The following is a 20,617-nucleotide window of genomic DNA, read 5'->3' on the forward strand; positions in this document are numbered from 1 at the left end:
GACACATATGTGTGCTTGGCTGCTTGCAACGACTCGATTGCCTGGGATCGAGAAGAGATAGGAGCTCCGTCCAGATCGTCAGAGTTTTGCAGCATGTCGTAGAATGATCCCGCTAGCTTGTGACACGACTCAAAAGGAGAAAGAGGAGGGAGGGCCCACCGGGCAGTGACAACCTGAGGGTGACGTGTAAGGCACAGCGCACCCGCACCGCACCTCCCCCATCATCGCAACACAAAAGCATTTCATTTTTCCGAAATCTTCCTCTCCCATCCCCGACCCACGCCGCACCAGCCAATGCCAGGCGACGGCGACGGCGACGGCGACGCCCGCGGCCTCGAGGCGGCGGCGGCGGCCGCGGCCGAGGCGGCGCGGGAGCTGCGGGAGGCGGCCGCCGCCCTCGTCGCCACGCGCGCCGCCGAAGAGGACGCGCTGCGCCGCCGCGCCGTCGCGCTCGACGCCGACGTCCGCCGACTCCAGGGCTCGCTGCCCGCCCTCGACCCCTCCGCGGTCGACAAGGTCCTCCCCCGCCTTCTCTACCCCGTCCGTCCCCCTCTTCCCTTTCCCGGTCTCGATTGCCCCATCGCCGCGCGGGTGCCTTCAACTTCGCAGCACGCTCGCGTCGTGCTACCTCAGATCGCGATTGGCTTTGCAAAACTAAATTTATGCCTGCTTTGAGAAGCACCCGCGCTCCATGCGTGGGCCAGGAGATGTGCGGCGTGGATTTCGTCAAAAATTTGGGCCGCCATCCCAATTGTTTGCTTCATCGAGATGTCCGCCTGGTGGATTAATTAGGTCGCGTATTTCTTATTTGCCCCATACGAGAGTTTGCGGCGCAGGAGTCCTCCAGATGCCGCATGCGCTCGAATGCTTGGTCATTAAGTCGACACATATTTGCGATCTTAGAAGTAGTTATGTGCAGTTCAGTGTGCCAGAGATAATTGGATCCTATCAATGAACCGTTCTAAGGAGGTTATGTACTGCTGAAAACCTGAAAACCCACCTCTTGTAAAACCCTAAGGATGTTCTTACCGGTTAACACCTTGCACCACTTCAGCTCTATACTTGTGACTTGTGAGCATATATGTGTTTGTTTGCTGTGGACATCAGCTAAATCTGAAATTTGTACTTGCTGCAGATCGAGGAGGAATTGGAGCGTGCCAGGGTAGCCATCACAGATAGTGATGTGGCTTCGTTTCTCCCCAGCAAGCGAAATGGTTAGATGTGTTTCCTTCCACTACCAACTTTTGCTCGGGCGGAAGCTTAGTTGTTATCTATGGGTCATGATTACCTTATTTTGATGTACTTTACTCTGAACATGCAGGGAAGTTCTTTAAGATGTTTCTAGGCCCTGTGAATGTGCGGGTGGCCAGGAAGGAAGATAAGCTCAAAATCAAGGATGAGTACAATAATTATAGGGTATGCTCAATGTCGTTCAAAAAGAGATTCAGGGTTTTTTTGTTCTGTACATGATATCAAGAACTGAATTAACAATATTTTCTGCTTCAGCTTTTGACCTTGTCTAGTGTGATAACTGATAACTCATGGATTGTAATGATTGCTCTTATTGGAGTAAACTTTGATTTCTGTATGCATTATGGCAGAGATTCATATAACATATGCCACCTTTAATCTGCCACTGCTTACAAAATTTTTGAGAAATCAAAACCGTCAGGGTAAACATGGCAAATTCAGAAAGCATTCTAGTGAAACATCTAGCCTATTTTGTGTGATACAGTTATGTTTTCCAAATCTCTAGGTACTTCAGAAACACATAATATGGGGCTGTATGATGGTCAATATGTCGTAAAGTTATGTAAAATATACATTTCAGATTTTGAATCAAAATAATCCTTAATTAATTGATCTTAGGGCTGAACTGATATTGTATCTTGTAAACTATAAGAGTGCCTGACACCAATTGTGTTGATTTTTAACCTTTTCTATTGGCAGGATAGGACTGCCTATAAGTTTCTGCTGTTTCCATCTATCCTCCTCCTACTAAGATGGTGGATATGGGATGGATGCCTTCCAGCGTGGGCAGTTCAGATCTACCAGGTATCTTTTTGATACTACGGTACTCCTTGAATATTTTTGCTCATCGCTGCATTGTCCAATAAGAACAGTCTAAATAGTGTCTTCCCACTTATCAGGCTTGGTTACTGTTCCTGTATACAAGCTTTGCTTTGCGGGAGAATGTATTGATTGCAAACGGAAGTGACATTCGTCCATGGTAAGGGATCATCCACTCCCAAACTACCATTGGTTAAGATATTTACAACTTTTGACTGCAACATTTAAGCGCTATTTGCAAATGTCCATTTATAGCACGTGTCCAGTTAAGTTTTCTCAATTTCAAATAATTTGCTGGTGCTTGAAAGGACTTTCATAACATTTAAATAACATGTTAAGTTTATTCGTTGGTTAAATTTCTTGTCCAATGCATGCTTCTTTTATCATGATTTACTACTATATTCTCAGGTGGATATATCACCACTATCTAGCGATGGTAATGGCTCTTATTAGCCTTACATGGGAGATAAAGGGACAACCTGATTGTTCTAGCAAGCAGGTATATGCTCTTCTTCTTACTTTATTGGATAAAGCACTGGAGTAGGCATCACTTGGCAGCCCCCCGAATCTTCATACGCTGCACTCAAAAACTGATCTGTTACAGAGGGGGGTGCAACTCTTCCTCCGTTGGGCAATCATGCAAGGGATTGCAATGCATCTACAGAACAGATACCAGCGTCAAAGATTACGCACTCGCATAGCTCTAGGAAAGGTAAGGTCTTGTCATGATTCAAGAAACAAAGTAATCAATATACATATACTCTGTAGCTTTGGAATTTTCTTAACCTGGATTCAGAGGATGGGTACATCTCAGTGTTCCAGAACATGACTCTAACCGGAACTAAATACTTATAAAAAAAATGGAACTAAATAGAATCCTCTATATGATGAAACTTGGGCATAGGTATCTTCACTTGGTGCTTATGAAGAGCAATTCAATCTGTTTGATGTTTTTTAAGCTATAGTGAACTCTGGTAAAAAATAAAAATCTTGGGGGCAATGGTTACCGCTAGAATGTGACCCGCAAATAATTTTTGTCTATCATTATGTATGTAAATACCTAACTTTCCTCACAACGCGCAGGCAAAAAGAATGGATGTTGTCGCTGGAGAAACAGCCGGTGTGGAGGGGCAGCTCTTGTTGCTATATCCTGTCCTTTTTATATTACAGGTATGTGGTGTGAACTCAAAGCATGGTAGTGCCTATAGCTACTCATGTTGGGCCCTTCAGAATATGTGGTCGTTCCTTTGTTCACAAATTACATCTAATTGGACAGATATCCTTCGTATGCTGCATTGATGCACTTAATCCTTGATACTCCATGTTTGCAGGGTTTTGAGGCGTATGTTGGAGTTTTGCTTCTTCAGACAGCTTTGCACGGGCTTGCCTCTGAATGGCAGGCAAGCATTATTCAACAGTTATCACTATTGGCAGTTGAATGTCAGATAGGATTATATTGTCCACATGTCCTGGATCCAATTTATTGCTGTTTGGAATCTATTGCCTTGCCCAATATTTGAAAAAATATAAAAAAATTCAAGGTGGTTATGGAGTGATAGGTCAAACTGTCCTGAGTACATGAACTGAATTTTGCCCCATGTTTTTGAATTTTGCCAGGTTGTAGTTTGTGGGATCCTACTGGTGGTAATGGCAGTGGGAAACTTTGTCAACACTGTGGAGACACTGATATTGAAGTTGAGGTTCAAAGCAAAGATGAAGAAAGCAAAGGGAAGGCAGGACCGCCCGCATCAAAATTGACGAAGGCAGAATGCTGACACCATCTCTCTTGTAAATCCTTTGACCCGTAAAACATTTTTGGCTGCTTGTAATTCCCTGTTTTGGTATTTGGTCCTGTAACATTGAAGTTGATACCCTACACAACACGATGAAAGATACAGATATTTCCTCTTCAGATGAAAATTGCTGAGTTTCCATGTATGTAATGCTTCAGCTCTAAATATTTGAGCTTTGAGAAAGGTAGATAATTGTATCTAAAGTTGTGTATCAAACAAGAGTATTAGATAGCTCCGGCTCAGTATGAAATGGAGCGGAGGCTTGTAAAAGTTTGGTGTAGTCATAGCTTGTTTAAACACGTTGGTGTGATTGATGATTGTACTTTCTGCCTCGTACTGCAACTACAGTCGTCCACATGGCAAGCAATCTTTGATGCAGGAAGTAGGGCGACCTGAGATTTAACCTGTCCTAACAAACTGCCGTGTATTTTCCATGTTTTTGGATGCCGTGGTCCTGGAAACTCTGCTACTATCTGCCAGCACTAAATTGCCAAGAATATCTGCAGGACGGACCAGCCTTGGAGAATCCGATCCCGCTGCAAACGGAGCAAAGCCACCACATACATCACTAGATTCTGATGATTGCAGCTGCTCCCGTCTCCAAATCTTTCAACAATCCTCCAAAACTGCTTGCAGATCATTGATGGTGGAGAGCTGGGCCACACTAACATTAAATTTACCAAAGAAAACGCTAAGATAATTCCATCCGTATTTACATTTCACTTTGGTCAATCTCAAGTCTTCTCTAATGCACAATCATTTTTTCTCACAAGCCTAAGTTTTCGCCATCGATCTTTGTACCCTACTAGAACAACGAAACGATTTTACGACTATACTACAAGAACAAACACACAAAATAAAAGGAGACGGGGTGAAGCTAAGACATCTTAACTCTAAACAAACAATGTGCTAGGAAAATGGGAAGCAAGCAAGTCCTGATTCCTGAATCATGTGAGCTCCAACAGCTTGCTCAGCTGAATATGGTGGTCACCGAGATCAGCCTTGGCAATGGACCTCGCCGCCTTCTCCGCTATGGTCGCACGCACCAGCCCCATCGCCGGCCGGAGCCCCGGCTGCGCCGCTAAGCACTCCACGGCGATCCTCGCCACGTCGCCGGCCTCCTCCTCGTCGTACCCCTCCCCTAGTCTGCCGTCGACGAGCCCCGCCACCCCCTGCGCCCTGACGCGCGGCAGTATCCGGGGAGCCAGGTTCTCCGACCCGGGCGCGCCGGCGGCCGGCATGCCCGTGACGGCCTCGAGCAGCAGCACGCCGAAGCTGTAGACGTCGGACTTCTTGGACACGATGCCCGTGCGGAGGAAGAAGGGGTCGGCGTAGCCCGGCGAGCCCACGGCGGCGCGCGTGGGCGCCACGGCGGCCGAGAAGCCCTCGCAGGCGGAGCCCAGGTCGCAGAGCCGCGCGCCGAGCCCCCGGCTGTCGAGGAGCACGTTGGACGCCGAGACATCGCCGTGCACCACGGGGGGCGCGCCGGCGGAGGCGTCGTGCAGGTGCTCCAGGGCGCAGGCGACGTCGTGGACGATGCGCATGCGCTGGGGCCACGACAGTGGGGCCGTGGCGCCATGGAGGCGGTCGGCGAGCGTGCCGCCGGCGAGGTACTCCAGGACCAGCGCGCCTCCTTCCTCTGCACGCAGTAACAGTACAAGGAAGCATTTACTACGATTACCATACTGTTTGTTCGCTGTAGAAATTTCTTCAGGATGAATTCTCAAGAGAGCAGAGCATAGGCAACTCTGTAAAAAATCCAAAAAAAAGTTTATTATATTCTCTATGTTTTGACCGCGTAGTGAATTGTGAAATGTGAAAGGAATCGGCAGCGACGACCAAGCTGATGAGCTGCAGGCTTCTACTTTGACGAAAGGAGAAGAGACAGTACAAAAAAAAAATTAAATACGCGGGAGCTGCTGCAGCGGTGTAGCCGTTGCTCTTGTTAGGTAGGGAGTAAAGTGATGTCACGCGCGCACTATATAATTTATTATTCGCCACTGTAGCAGTTGCATTTCCATTTCTACGCGCCTTTTGTTCCTGTTGCAATAGTTTGTTTTCATTTCTTATTAATACTGCCCAAGTCCACATGTCTCTAAAGCTCCTCCGTCTCGGTCGCTACTGATCAAAGCATAAGCATGCATGGCTTTAATCATGACTTGCCAAGTAAAATGTAAACAAAGTCAATGCATGCATGCCACAAAAAAACAGATTAGCTATTTTTTTTTTATTCTGCCAACATCTAAGCAATATTCATGGAAATCCAAAGTACTACTTGTACCCAGAACCAACAGGAAGGCGATCAAGAGGAGCTAATAATAAGAGTGATTAAAAGGACAAGGAAGAAACAGGTTCGATAAAGTTTGTATCAGAGATGAAAGAAATCAAATGATGAAAAAAAAAAGGAAGCAACAGGGACAGTTCGTTTGAAGCTGATGGAACAGGTAACGTAAGCGTAGGGTCGAAGCTTCACTCATCATATTTCTTTGATTTACTACGACGAGGAGGAAAGAAATAGAGAGCGAGGAGAAAAACTACTAATGAACGGAGCCACGGAGGGAGACAAATTAAATAAAAATGATTTGCATATATACAAACTGGTAGAAGCACGCACCGTGGTCGTCGGAGTAGGCGATGAGCGCGACGATGCGCGGGTGGCGGATGCGGCGGAGCAGGTCGAGCTCCTGCCGGAACGCGCGCAGGCGGCGCTCGCCGCCGCACCAGCGGTGCACCTTGACGGCGACGGGCGCGCCGTCCCGCAGCCTGGCGAGGTAGACGGTGCTGGAGCCGCCCCGGCCCACGACGGCCGCTTCGTCGAAGCCGCCGGTCAGCGCCTCCACCTCGGGCCACGTGAGCCGCCGCGGCGCGTCCTTGTGGTCGGTCGCTTGCTCTGCTGCGGCTGGCGCCTCCGCTGACAAGGCCAGCTCGTACTGCGGCAGCTGGGGCACCACCACCGCTCGCGCCTCGGGGTCGGCGTCCGGGCGGCGGAGGGCGGCGAGGCAGTGGCGGATGAGGAGGACGGCGATGGCGGCGGAGGCGAGGAGGAGGACGCAGAAGAAGAGGATGGCGAGCGCCACGGGCAGGTTCATGGCGCCCGCGCGCCGCTCGCGGTTGCTGTTGTTGTCAGGAGCGGCTGAGGTGAGCGGCAGTAGCTGAGCTTGGTTGCTTGCTTCAGGGTGGGGAAAAGGAGGAGAAGAAAGAAACGGTGCGGTGGAGTTGGAGGCGAGATGGCCGGGGGATGGTAGCGTATAAATATAAATACGACCGGGGACGGGGAAATAAAAAGTGGTGGCGAGAGAGCTTGATTTGTATGCACCAGCTAACTTGCTTCATTTCAGCTGGTTGTTGAAGAGGGCCGCTCATCAAAAGGAAAAGAACAGAACAGAAAAGTGGAGGGCTAGCAGATTTTCTTAAAAAGGGGCACAGTGCGACCGCGGCTTTAGAATAACTCCAAATTATATTCATGGTAAAAATGCACTACCAGTGCTTTTAAGGCTAAACAATGGGGTTTCATGTCCATGTTTCCAAGAATGTCACGTCAATTTTGTAGAAGGATGAAACACCCTCTCTCAATAGAGAGTTTCATCTCACTATTTCATATGCCAACATACTACTTAAATGCTGCAAATAAATAACCAATAGGATTTACTCAATTGTGTAAAGATAAAACAAAACACTCTCAATGAAGGTTTCACACGGTTTCCAAGTTCTTGGAAATGGGTTAACATAGTTTCATCCTCATGAAACTTCATGAAACTCTTACTTCTTAAATGATGTGCCATGTCATCCAAATTGCTGATGTGACAGGCTAATTAATGCCACGAAACACCCCATAAAACTTTCATTGTGAATAGCCTAAAGATCTTCCTATGTACTACCAAAACACTAATTAACCACCCTTCCTATGCATCAACGCCATGATGAGGGAGAGGGTGTATTTGAAAAATATTTACTGCACACGTACAGTACGTACGGTTGATTAGTATTTTTTAGGCTTGCAAGTGCCTGGAGCCACTGCCACCTTGCAGTTGGATTCCATTCCCTACGATAAGCAATTCGAGGCTGCAGCTTGTGACGACTTGCCAAGATTAATGTCATCAGCAGTGGATTAGCTAATGCTAGTGTGTTTACTGGTACTCCTGCTTGAGAGGCTGTTTTGGGTGGACGGCGCGGAGATACATATACCGTACGTATATGTATCTTACTATATTGGAGTACGTAAATTAATTACTACTAGTAACCACCTGTACACGTACAAGAGTATGCAGCAGCAGTACATACGTGCAATGAATGAACGGTACGGTGCCTCCGATGTCCAACACAGGTAAAGAAAAAGTTAATAAGAGAGAGGACTGAGCGTTTTAAAAAAAAAATGCCCCACCTGAATCTGAATGCATGCGATGCGTATGTATGGGATATGGCTACTGTTGCCGAGTTGAACCTGCTAGCAGCTAGCGTACTACAGTAGCACCGTGTGCATATACGTACCTGATGCAGCACCAAACAATACTGCGACGTGCAGTACGTCACTACTGAAATAAATTTGTGCAGTGGCGGGTAAAACGTATTGTCAGGAGCAGACGCCGGGGCGGATTGAGTGGCGGGTGATGGTGTAACCCACCTCTAAAACTACTTTTCTACCGTATTATACCATGTCTGCTTGCTTGAATTGAAGCTGCACGGCCTTGTGTCTCCTGTTGATCGATGGAGATGTGACATGGGCGTACTTGCATGTGTTGGTCACTTCTTGTTAGTTATCCAACGGATCCATTGCTAATTTGCTATGGTACATGGATCGACCCTCCATCGTAACTTCATAAGGCTACCTAGTTTTTTTTTTTTTGGATAAGATATGTCTACCTAAGCTAGGTTAGGGGTCACATGTACAACACAAAAGCGTAGTATCATAGGAGGCCAATGCGTGTCCGCAGCAACCACTTTATTTGTACTCCTCTCCTAACATACGGATCGATCAGTAGCTAGCTGTTTCTGAAGAAATCATGCATTTAACCCTTTCTATGTATGCCGGAGGTGAAACGTCGACCACATGATGCAAACTTCAGACAGCTTAAAACGGCCCTTTCCCATTGCATTAGTTCCATGGACCTCATAGGTGTATAGTAATTTGGCAGGCAGCGTCGTCAGCAAAGACAAGAAACAAGCAGACATCATGAAAAATGCATGTGGACGAGCAAGAGAGTGCAGGCAGGCAAATGGGAAAGAAGGCATGCGTTTAGATCGACGACTGATCGAGATGCTTGCTGCTTTGTCGGTGCACTCTAATTTCTTCTTGCTGAAAATGTCAGCACGAAGCAAGCAACAACTACCAGCATCTGCGTAGTATATGATGTTCCTTCTGAAAACTGAAATAATATATGAAAAATGGAAGGGGTTCTAGCTATCAGCTAATGATCAGCAGGTTCATTAGATGGATACACTTAACTTTCATCATACCAATATAATTAAGCATCAAGTGGTTGAGATCCCACTATGCAGCACGCAGGCACTACCTAAACATCTTTAGCTGAGATATCTGCTGATGATTAGACTCAGCTCATGCATGCGCAGTGTGTGATGTCATCCATTAATATTCCCGCAACTCTCATTGTCATGCATACCGGCTACACTGATGTATATATCTATATATGTACTATACTATTAGGCTATTAGCTAGAGTGCCCAGTAACACACACACACACACACACACACACACGCATCGAGATGCCTAGTTAAAGTACTGTCAAGAGCAAGCAGACAGTTTGCGTTGCCACCATCAGCACTCAAGCAATAATCTTTTTTTCCTCGAGTCCTAAAAGAAGTCTTCCTTTTCTTTCAGGGATTAAAAAGCTAAGGCACCATATCGATCGATCAAGCACTTAATATATCGTGCATAAACAGATGAAAAGTAAACCTAAGAATTACAGAGAAATTAATTAAATGAAAAAAGCGCGATCGATGAATAGGACCTAACACCCACTCCCTCCATCATATCGCCACAAGTTCTCTGCTAATTAGCTTTCATGTATGTGACATCGATCAGTCGCATGCAGCATATAAATTAGAAATAATTACTGAAAACCGATCGATCGACGGGGCCGGCTAACAGTGACACTCCATCTATCGCCCAAATAATAAACCAAACCAACTCAAACGTGCAGTGCATGCAACAACCATCGATGTACGTATCCATATCCATCCAGCCAGCAGCCTGATCGATCGATGCTGAACTAATCATGCCAGATAGTACTCTCTCTGTTTTATTTTATTTTTACATATCGTCCTAAATCAAATTTGGTCAACTTTGACCACATTTGTGAAAAGATCAATAACATTTACAGTACCAAATTTGTTTTATTGAATCCATCATGAAATATACGTTGGATAGTATAATAGTTGCTGTATTTTTTTTAGACCGGATCAAAATTAGCTAATTTTAACTTAAGGTAAACCTAATACGACATGTAAATAAACAATACCATACTAGAAAACATCTTTCACATACACTCAACCCCCCTATGAGCTAATGCATACCACATGGCAATGTCTTTTGAGAGATTGTGACACCAGGCCTTAAGATTGACGAGAAGGCACCAGGAGCAGCTCGCTATATATTTGACAAAGCATGTCGCCTACTACAAATAGAACAATTAACCAAAAAATTAGAGTGCCCATCTTGAGTTGCACCAGACATAACAGCTACATAGAGGAAACAAACAAATTCATTTGACCACGATACAAAATAGTTTAGCTTTGACCATCCATGGGTAAAAATTACAAAGTAATTTCAGGTTAATTGGTCCGCTCTGAGCTGACATTGACGTGGTAACGGGTCCCTAGCTTCTGCTGACCGGTCCAACACAGCACGTGCCTCTTGACTTCTATATAAACAGGCCAGGGCCGCTTACCCTTATTTGGGCCGGCCCACGGCCCGTAAGTCGGTTCATTCTCCCCCCCAAACCGCCTTTCATCGTCATCATCATCATTAGGGGGGGAGCAGGAGCAGAAAAATAAAAAAGATTAGGGCTTGGTTCTCCCAGTAGGCGTTCTCTTCTCCCCGCCGCATCTCCAACCAAACCCCACCCCTAGCAGGACGGGAGGCCGACGAGACGCGGATCCTCCCCCGCCGGGAGACCCTACGCCTCCACCCGCCGCCCCAAAGGTATACATCTCGCCGCTCTCTTCTGCTTCGATTACATCTTCCCCCACCCCCGCGTGGCGCTTGCTTCAGACTAGGTTTCCAGATTCGATAGCCTGCCAATCCGCCCGCCTCTCTGCAGCACCCATGGCGAACCTCGGCGGCGGCGCCGAGGCGCACGCGCGCTTCAAGCAGTACGAGTACCGCGCCAACTCCAGCCTCGTCCTCACCACCGACTCCCGCCCCCGCGACACCCACGAGCCCACCGGCGAGCCCGAGACGCTCTGGGGCCGCATCGACCCCAGGTCCTTCGGCGACCGCGCCGTCCAGAACAAGCCGCCCGAGCTCGAGGAGAAGCTCACCAAGTCGCGCACCAAGAAGACCAAGCGCGACGCGGCCGACCCGGACCTCCCCCGCCGCGACGCCAAGCGCAGGCGCCGCGCCGCCTCCACCCAGGACGTCAGCGTCCTCTCCCTCACCGACGACGTCGTCTACAAACCCCAGACCAAGGAGACGCGAGCCGCCTACGAGGCCCTGCTCAGCGTCATCCAGCAGCAGCTCGGAGGCCAGCCGCTCGACGTCCTCGCGGGAGCTGCTGACGAGGTGCTCGCCACCCTCAAGAATGACAAGATCAAGAACCCTGACAAGAAGAAGGACATCGAGCAGCTCCTCAACCCCATCTCCAACCAGCTCTTTGACCAGCTCGTCTCCATTGGCAAGCTCATCACTGACTTCCATGATGCGGCAGCGGGCGACGCTGCCGGTGCGCCTTCTGGCGATGCCATGGACACGACACTGGACGATGATGTTGGTGTTGCTGTCGAGTTTGAAGAATCAGATGAAGACGAGGAGAGTGATTTTGATCAGGTAACGCATTCGCATACATTTAGTGTCTGATCTATTTATTTTTGTTGCCACACTGGTTCACTGAACTGAGATGTATACTTACTTGCTATTACCACTGCGTGTTTGTGCTCATCAGGTGCAAGATGACTTGGATGAGGATGATGAGGACGAAGCAACCGAGTTGAATGGTCCTGGAGGTATGCAGATGGGTGGTGAGTTAGATGATGACGACTTGCAGAACGCCAACCAGGGGCTGGCTGTTAATGTTCAGGACATTGATGCTTACTGGCTTCAGAGGAAGATATCCCAAGCATATGGGGACGGGGACATTGATGCCCAGCAGAGCCAGAAGCTAGCTGAGGATATCTTGAAGATCATTGCTGAGGGTGATGACAGAGATGTCGAGAATCGCCTTGTCATGCTCTTGGACTATGAGAAGTTTGATCTCATCAAGTTGCTGCTGCGCAACCGGCTCAAGATCGTCTGGTGTACCCGCTTAGCCAGGGCTGAAGATCAGGAACAGAGGAAGAAGATAGAGGAAGAGATGGCAAGTGACCCGAGCTTGGCTCCAATATTGGAGCAGCTACATGCAACCAGAGCATCTGCAAAGGAGAGGCAGAAGAACCTGGAGAAAAGCATCAGGGATGAGGCCAAGAGGCTCCTCAACAATGATGGTGCTGGTGCTGATGGCGCAAGGGACCGCAGGGCAGCCGAGCGGGATATGGAGAGTGGATGGTTGAAAGGGCAGAGGCAGCTGCTTGATCTTGATAGCCTCGCTTTTCACCAGGGCGGTCTCTTCATGGCTAACAAGAAATGTGAACTTCCTCCTGGGTCGTTTAGAACCCCTCATAAGGGATACGAGGAGGTTCATGTGCCAGCATTGAAAGCTAAGCCCTATGAAACCGGGGAGAAGATTGTGAAGATATCTGACTTGCCAGAGTGGGCACAGCCAGCTTTTGAAGGGATGTCTGCGCTGAACAGAGTTCAGAGCAGGGTATATGATACTGCACTCTTCAAGCCGGATAACATCCTTCTCTGTGCTCCGACTGGTGCTGGCAAAACAAATGTGGCTGTTCTTACGATCCTTCAGCAGATCGGTCTGCATATGAAGGACGGAGAGTTTGACAATACCAAGTACAAAATTGTCTATGTGGCCCCAATGAAGGCTTTGGTTGCTGAGGTTGTTGGAAATTTATCAAAGCGTCTGGCACCTTACAACGTTACTGTTAGGGAGCTCAGTGGGGACCAAAACCTGACCAAGCAACAGATTGATGAAACACAGATTATTGTCACGACACCTGAGAAATGGGATATTGTGACTAGGAAATCAGGGGATAGAACCTATACACAAATGGTGAAGCTGTTAATCATTGATGAGATCCACCTGCTGCATGATAACAGAGGGCCTGTTCTGGAGAGCATTGTTGCCAGGACTGTCAGGCAGATTGAGACGACCAAGGAACACATTCGTCTTGTTGGGCTCTCTGCGACACTACCAAACCACGAAGACGTCGCGTTATTCTTGCGTGTTCGTAAAGAGAGCCTTTTCCATTTCGACAACAGTTACCGACCTTGCCCTCTTGCTCAGCAATACATTGGGATCACTGTGAGGAAACCACTACAGAGGTTCCAGTTGATGAATGAAATTTGTTATGAGAAGGTTATGGCTGCCGCTGGTAAGCATCAAGTGCTCATATTTGTACACTCAAGGAAGGAGACGGCGAAAACTGCCAAAGCAATCAGAGATACAGCTTTGGCTAATGACACGGTTAGCCGCTTCCTCAAGAACGAGAGTGCAAGCCAAGAGATCCTTGGCACTCATGCAGAACTTGTCAAAAACAATGATCTTAAAGACCTCCTGCCCTATGGATTTGCTATTCATCATGCTGGGATGGCAAGGGTTGATCGTGAACTGGTTGAGGAGCTTTTTGCTGATAAGCACATACAGGTTCTTGTATCTACTGCCACCCTTGCATGGGGTGTCAATTTGCCTGCACATACTGTTATTATAAAGGGTACCCAGATTTACAACCCGGAAAAAGGTGCTTGGACAGAACTAAGTCCGCTGGATGTTATGCAGATGCTTGGTCGTGCAGGAAGGCCTCAGTATGATACACATGGAGAGGGAATAATCTTGACTGGCCACAGTGAATTGCAGTTTTACCTGTCCCTTATGAATCAGCAGCTACCTATTGAGAGTCAGTTCGTATCCAAATTAGCTGATCAATTGAATGCAGAGATTGTTCTGGGGACTATTCAGAATGCTCGGGAGGCATGCTCGTGGCTTGGCTACACTTACCTCTATATTCGGATGCTCCGCAATCCAACATTGTATGGTTTGCCAGCAGACATCTTGGAAAGTGATAAAACACTAGATGAAAGGAGAGCTGACTTGGTGAGTACATTCTGTATTTCTGTTTATTTTTGATGTTCTGTGGTAGTTTCTCATCCTTACTGTTTAATTTATCAATTACTGCTCTGGTTCTTGCCTATGTGAAGTTGTGAATGTGCTCTAATTGATGACACATGTCCTTAGGTGAATCTATTTCTAGATGTAATCTGCCCCATAGGTTCTCATAAATGCACATGCAAAATATTTATTAAACCTTTTGTTATGATCTAGAGAGTCAATGATATTGTATTAACCTAGCATCATTGGTGAATAATCTCTGCAATAGGGGTAAGTTAAGTTTGCTGCTTTACTTGGGCAATGGTTTCCTTGTGCAATTACAAGATCTACACACACTTGTACTGTAGGACGACCTTGTAGTATTTGTTCATTTTCCTCTCTGCAGCATAAATTTATTGATGCGTGTAGTGGTTGCACTAGTCGTGGAATATCCCAAAGAAACCAGTTTGTTTGTGATGTTCTTTTCAACTCATCTTTCCACAATTCATCTACCATCGTACTTGTGTGTTTCTTTCGCATGTGTGTAATACTAATGATGTGGGTATTGGCTAGGTAAAGAATTGCCACACTTTTTTCTCCATAGGTATACAGGTTTAAACATAACTTGTTTGTATCACCAGCACATTGTGTGCTGTATTTCACATGTGCATATGATAATAAAGTGAGGTGGGTATTGGGTGGGTATATAAAAAATTGGTACTTGTTCTGGTAGGCACACATATTGAATACATATAGTATTTTTGATAGACATGTTACAGTTTGTTGTGCAAGAAATTTGCTTCAGGAAGTACAGTATCTATTCTTGTTATATGATAACATAAATGGAAGGAAATAATATTGGAACCCTCTCAAATTAGTATTATTTTTGTTAGATGTTAGTTGCTGATATTCTCTTGTGCCAGATGAGTCCTGTGTTTGTTGGGAGTATTATATGTAGCTCATTGTACTACAAGATGTGTAGAAGTTTTGGGCTCAAAATTATTTCATAATAATAGTTGTTATTGTGAAGACAATTGATTTTACAGCATATTACCTGTACCTGTTTCGTTCTTGATCTTTTGTATTTTTGTGCTGCTGCAGATACATTCTGCTGCAAATCTACTGGATAGGAACAATTTGATAAAGTATGACAGGAAGACAGGGTACTTTCAAGTTACTGACCTGGGAAGGATTGCCAGTTATTACTATATTAGTCATGGGACTATCTCAACATACAATGAGTACCTGAAGCCTACAATGGGTGACATTGAGCTGTGTCGACTGTTTTCGCTGAGTGAAGAGTTCAAGTACGTTGGTGTCAGGCAAGATGAGAAAATGGAACTGGCGAAACTTTTGGATCGCGTCCCGATTCCTGTGAAAGAGAGCTTGGAGGAACCCAGTGCAAAGATCAACGTTCTGCTGCAAGCATACATTTCTAGGCTGAAACTGGAAGGCCTTTCTCTTAGTTCTGATATGGTCTACATCAGACAGGTAACATGTTTTCCCTGCCAACTACACTTTCTAAACTTTATTTGCATGCTTTCACCTTACTGAATACAGTTACTGATCCTGAATTTCTTGCTTACTCATAGTTATGTTTCCCCCTTCTGTGATGCAGAGTGCTGGCCGTCTCTTACGAGCACTATTTGAGATTGTTTTGAAGAGGGGATGGGCTCAACTAGCAGAGAAGGCACTGAATCTTTGCAAGATGGTTGATAAACAAATGTGGAGTGTCCAAACTCCCTTGCGCCAATTTCCTGGAATTCCAAAGGAGATTTTGATGAAACTGGAGAAAAAGGAGTTGGCTTGGGAGAGGTACTATGATCTGTCATCACAGGAAATTGGTGAACTGATTCGCTATCCTAAGATGGGGAGGCAGCTGCACAAGTGCATCCACCAGCTGCCAAAGTTGAATCTGTCAGCCCATGTCCAACCCTTTACCCGTACTGTTTTGGGTTTTGAGCTGACCATTACACCTGATTTCCAGTGGGATGATAAGGTACATGGATATGTGGAGCCCTTCTGGGTTATTGTTGAGGACAATGATGGCGAGTACATTCTTCACCATGAATATTTCATGCTTAAGAAGCAATATGTTGATGAGGATCATACATTGAATTTCACAGTGCCAATATATGAGCCACTTCCCCCACAGTATTTTATACGTGTTGTGTCTGATAAGTGGCTTGGTTCTCAGACAATTCTCCCTGTCTGCTTCAGGCATTTAATTCTACCGGAAAAATATGCCCCACCAACTGAATTGCTTGATCTGCAGCCTCTTCCTGTTAGTGCACTGAGAAATGCACGATATGAGGGCCTCTACAGTGCTTTCAAGCATTTCAATCCCATCCAGACTCAAGTATTCACTGTCTTGTATAACAGTGATGACAGCGTATTGGTTGCTGCGCCAACAGGCAGTGGGAAGACAATATGTGCTGAGTTTGCTATACTAAGGAACCACCAGAGGGCAGTGTCTGGTGAGAGCAACATGCGGGTCGTTTATATAGCTCCCATTGAAGCTCTTGCAAAGGAAAGATACAGGGACTGGGAGCGGAAATTTGGAGAATTCGCTAAGGTAGTTGAGCTCACTGGTGAAACTGCAGCTGATTTAAAGCTTCTGGATAAAGGGGAGATCATAATCAGTACTCCTGAGAAGTGGGATGCACTGTCTCGCCGGTGGAAACAGAGAAAGCACATTCAACAGGTCAGCTTATTCATAGTTGATGAGCTTCATCTACTTGGGTCTGACAAGGGACATGTTTTGGAAGTCATTGTATCTAGGATGAGGCGTATTTCAAGCCATATTGGCAGTAACATACGGATCGTAGCACTTTCAGCATCACTTGCTAATGCTAAGGATCTTGGTGAATGGATTGGTGCCACCTCTCATGGCCTCTTTAACTTCCCTCCAGCAGTGCGACCTGTGCCACTGGAAATTCACATTCAAGGTGTGGATATAGCAAACTTTGAGGCAAGGATGCAAGCAATGACAAAGCCTACATACACTGCCATCACACAGCATGCAAAGAGTGGTAAACCTGCCCTGGTGTATGTACCGACAAGGAAGCATGCAAGGTTGACTGCATTGGACTTGTGTGCATACTCTAGTGTTGAGGGTGGTGGAACACCATTTCTCCTTGGGTCAGAAGATGAGATGGATACTTTCACCAGAGGTGTTGAAGAAGAGACGCTCAAGAATACGCTTAAATGTGGTGTAGGCTACTTGCATGAGGGTCTAAGTGAGCTTGATCAGGAACTTGTAACCCAGCTGTTCCTTGGCGGGAGGATCCAAGTGTGTGTTGCGAGCAGCACAATGTGCTGGGGAAGGCCATTGCCTGCTCATTTGGTTGTTGTCATGGGGACTCAGTATTATGATGGCCGTGAGAATGCTCACACTGATTATCCAATAACAGATCTGCTCCAGATGATGGGCCATGCCAGCAGGCCACTTCAAGACAACTCAGGGAAATGTGTTATATTATGCCATGCACCTCGCAAAGAGTACTACAAGAAGTTCCTTTTTGAGGCCTTCCCTGTTGAGAGCAATCTTCACCATTTCTTGCACGATCATATGAATGCTGAGGTGGTAGTTGGTGTTGTGGAGAATAAGCAAGATGCTGTGGATTACCTTACTTGGACATTCATGTATCGTCGGTTGACAAAGAATCCTAACTACTATAATCTTCAGGGTGTAAGTCACAGGCATCTTTCTGATCATCTTTCTGAGTTGGTTGAAACTATCCTGAATGATTTGGAATCAAGCAAGTGTGTGGCTATAGAGGAGGACATGTACCTGAAGCCCCTCAACCTTGGCCTTATTGCTTCATACTACTATATTAGCTACACAACTATTGAACGTTTCAGTTCTATGCTGACCCAGAAGACTAAGATGAAAGGACTCCTGGAGATTCTAGCATCGGCATCAGAATATGCAGAGCTTCCAGGTCGTCCAGGTGAGGAAGAATTCATCGAGAGGCTTGTTCGCCACCAGAGGTTCTCCATTGAGAAGCCCAAGTATGGTGATCCACATGTGAAGGCCAATGCTCTGCTGCAAGCCCATTTTTCAAGGCACACGGTAGTTGGGAACCTGGCAGCTGATCAGCGGGAGATTCTCCTTTCTGCCCATAGGTTGCTCCAGGCAATGGTTGATGTTATATCCAGCAATGGTTGGCTTAGTCTTGCTCTCAATGCAATGGAATTGAGTCAAATGGTGACACAAGGCATGTGGGATCGTGATTCTGTGCTGCTCCAAGTTCCACACTTCACAAAGGAGTTGGCTCGAAGGTGCCAGGAAAATGAGGGGAAGCCTATTGAGAGTATCTTTGATCTTGCTGAGATGGGTATCAATGAGATGCAGGATCTCCTGCAGCTATCAAACTCTCAGCTGCAGGACATGATTGAATTCTTCAAGCGGTTCCCCAATGTTGATATGGCCTATGAGGTCCGCGAAGGTGATGACATAAGTGCTGGTGACAATGTAACAGTGCAGGTAACTCTGGAACGTGACATGACGAACTTGTCTGAGGTCGGGCCAGTTCATGCGCCTAGGTTCCCCAAGACCAAGGAAGAAGGCTGGTGGCTTGTGATTGGTGACAGCTCCACTAACCAGTTGCTGGCAATCAAGAGAGTGGCGCTCCAGAAGAGGGCAAGGGTGAAACTTGAGTTCAATGCTCCTGCAGAAGCTGGGAGAAAGGATTACATGATTTACCTGATGTCAGATTCTTACTTGGGCTGCGATCAGGAGTATGAGTTCACAGTTGATGTCAAGGATGCTGGTGGGGATTGATGATGATGATCAGGAAGTGCTACCTGTCTCTGGGTTGCTAGAATGCAGTTCTGCTTCTAGAGTGTACTGTAGCTCATATTTGGTCTTTTTATAACATTTTGTTCTTTGTAACCTAAACTTTTGGAGCTTATTTTGGATGTTAACAGGTGAACCTTGTTAGCTGCCGCTTGTACTCAGCCATAAGCTGAAGTAGCAGATTCGTATCCTGTTTTGGCTGTGTATTGCAAGGACGACGTTCTGTAACACTTGAGCCACACGGTATATGGATCAATGTGTCTTTCCATAAGCTTTCTGCTGCTGTGATCTTTGGTTTAAACGTTGTTTATTTTGGAGTGATGGATTCTTTTAACATCTCAACTTGATGATTACTGGTCTGATGATGGTGCTCTGTAGGCATGCACATCTGCGGTTCTTGTCAACAATACTCCGTAGACCTGTCTGGGTTAGTAGCCTCTGAATTTTTTTTGAGCTGCAGGCTCTCTTGAATGTTTAACATGAACGTTTTTACTCTTAGATTGCATTAGCGATTAATTGGTATTGGTCAGGCATTGAAGCACTGGGTATAGCTTTTTGGGGTGGATGCTGATGATTTGTTCCTCAAATTAACTGATATGTTTTGTGTGTGTTATTCCTTCAAATTGGCCATATGCTGAGTTTGAAGTGTGCTGATTTTAGAATTTTTTTTATGCTGCTGTAGTGTCTGATTGAAGCTTGCCTGTGAACGTTGGGTGTATGTTCATTTGTGGTGATCATGGATGCGCACCCCTTTTTTTTTTTTTGGTTTCGACGTGCGGGGCTCCGTCTTTATTGGACGGACTTACTTGGTAGCTACAGCTGCAACATGATAGCATTGGGTGTGGTTTGCTTCCTGCTCTAAGCATATGAACACGCTAACGTGTAACAATATCTGTCTTTATCATATTAGCAGTGAGCTAGCTGTTTTTTGAAAAGCTCAGTGAGCTAGCTGTTGATTGTTTTAACCGTGCCATGTCCTAATGCCTGTTGATTGTTTGAAAAGCTCAGAGAGCTGACGTGTTCCAATTTCAATTCAGCATTGCCGTAGCATGCCAGCCCCTTGCTTGTAGCTGCTAACGATTTCCATGTTAGGCTAATCACAAATATTAAATATCGTATCATATCAGCAAATTTGCTAACGAGTTATTTACGAGGAGAGAGGAGGGGGAGTGTTATGGAACGAGAGAGGAGTGTCGTCACTCTTCCGACACAGTTACCAAATTTCCAATCTTCACAATTGTGCGATGATATTCCCTACTAGACTGACCTTATTACTGCTTCTCCACTAAAATTGGTCTTATTACTGCTAGAGGCCTAGAACTGCTACAAGATGCCAGAGGTCCGAGTCAGACAGAACGGCACTGCACGCAAGTCGCAATAGCAAAGAGCTCTTCAGTTTATCAGTTACCCGCCACCGGTTACCGTGTAGGAACTGAAACCTTTTTCTAGCTTTTCGGTCTACCGGCGTCCAAAACAAAGCTTCAACCTGAAAGCCCGTGGATCCATTCCCAGACAGCCAATGACGCCATCGTTCCCGCGAATCAGCATGATTAAGAGTGTGTTTAGTTAGGTTTTCCAACCTA

General features: G+C 46.2%; 3 protein-coding genes across 3 annotated transcripts; 2 read left to right on the forward strand and 1 right to left on the reverse strand.

The window, feature by feature from the left end:
* Positions 1 to 243: 243 nt before the first annotated feature.
* On the forward strand, positions 244 to 4,205 carry LOC112885166 (transmembrane protein 120 homolog). Its single transcript, XM_025950828.1, has 10 exons — positions 244 to 516; positions 1,136 to 1,214; positions 1,322 to 1,416; positions 1,951 to 2,055; positions 2,151 to 2,230; positions 2,479 to 2,569; positions 2,675 to 2,782; positions 3,154 to 3,240; positions 3,402 to 3,470; positions 3,688 to 4,205. Exons 1-10 carry the CDS (start codon positions 295 to 297, stop codon positions 3,826 to 3,828), a joined length of 1,077 nt encoding a protein of 358 aa, XP_025806613.1. The 5' UTR covers positions 244 to 294; the 3' UTR covers positions 3,829 to 4,205.
* A 313-nt stretch (positions 4,206 to 4,518) lies between these two features.
* On the reverse strand, positions 4,519 to 7,101 carry LOC112885155 (probable receptor-like protein kinase At1g33260). The gene is made up of 2 exons (XM_025950821.1): positions 6,478 to 7,101; positions 4,519 to 5,502 (listed from the first exon to the last, which is right to left on the reverse strand). Exons 1-2 carry the CDS (start codon positions 6,950 to 6,952, stop codon positions 4,811 to 4,813), a joined length of 1,167 nt encoding a protein of 388 aa, XP_025806606.1. The 5' UTR covers positions 6,953 to 7,101; the 3' UTR covers positions 4,519 to 4,810.
* Positions 7,102 to 10,864: 3,763 nt separating this feature from the next.
* LOC112890859 (DExH-box ATP-dependent RNA helicase DExH12-like) lies at positions 10,865 to 19,322 on the forward strand. The gene is made up of 5 exons (XM_025957729.1): positions 10,865 to 11,022; positions 11,141 to 11,865; positions 11,981 to 14,239; positions 15,335 to 15,724; positions 15,852 to 19,322. Exons 2-5 carry the CDS (start codon positions 11,146 to 11,148, stop codon positions 19,017 to 19,019), a joined length of 6,537 nt encoding a protein of 2,178 aa, XP_025813514.1. The 5' UTR covers positions 10,865 to 11,022; positions 11,141 to 11,145; the 3' UTR covers positions 19,020 to 19,322.
* The last annotated feature ends 1,295 nt before the right edge of the window (positions 19,323 to 20,617 follow it).

Source organism: Panicum hallii, chromosome 1 (genome assembly GCF_002211085.1).
Source record: "Panicum hallii strain FIL2 chromosome 1, PHallii_v3.1, whole genome shotgun sequence".
NCBI classification, from domain to species: Eukaryota; Viridiplantae; Streptophyta; class Magnoliopsida; order Poales; family Poaceae; genus Panicum; species Panicum hallii.

Coding starts and splice junctions, on each gene's coding strand:
- LOC112885166 (XM_025950828.1), top strand. CDS start 295: ATGCCAGGCGACGGCGACGGCGACGGCGACGCCCGCGGCCTCGAGGCG. Junction 2,231..2,478: donor GGAAGTGACATTCGTCCATG/GTAAGGGATCAT, acceptor CTATATTCTCAG/GTGGATATATCACCACTATC. Junction 2,570..2,674: donor CTGATTGTTCTAGCAAGCAG/GTATATGCTCTT, acceptor GATCTGTTACAG/AGGGGGGTGCAACTCTTCCT.
- LOC112885155 (XM_025950821.1), bottom strand. CDS start 6,952: ATGAACCTGCCCGTGGCGCTCGCCATCCTCTTCTTCTGCGTCCTCCTC. Junction 5,503..6,477: donor CGCCTACTCCGACGACCACG/GTGCGTGCTTCT, acceptor TACTGCGTGCAG/AGGAAGGAGGCGCGCTGGTC.
- LOC112890859 (XM_025957729.1), top strand. CDS start 11,146: ATGGCGAACCTCGGCGGCGGCGCCGAGGCGCACGCGCGCTTCAAGCAG. Junction 11,866..11,980: donor AGGAGAGTGATTTTGATCAG/GTAACGCATTCG, acceptor TGTGCTCATCAG/GTGCAAGATGACTTGGATGA. Junction 14,240..15,334: donor ATGAAAGGAGAGCTGACTTG/GTGAGTACATTC, acceptor GTGCTGCTGCAG/ATACATTCTGCTGCAAATCT.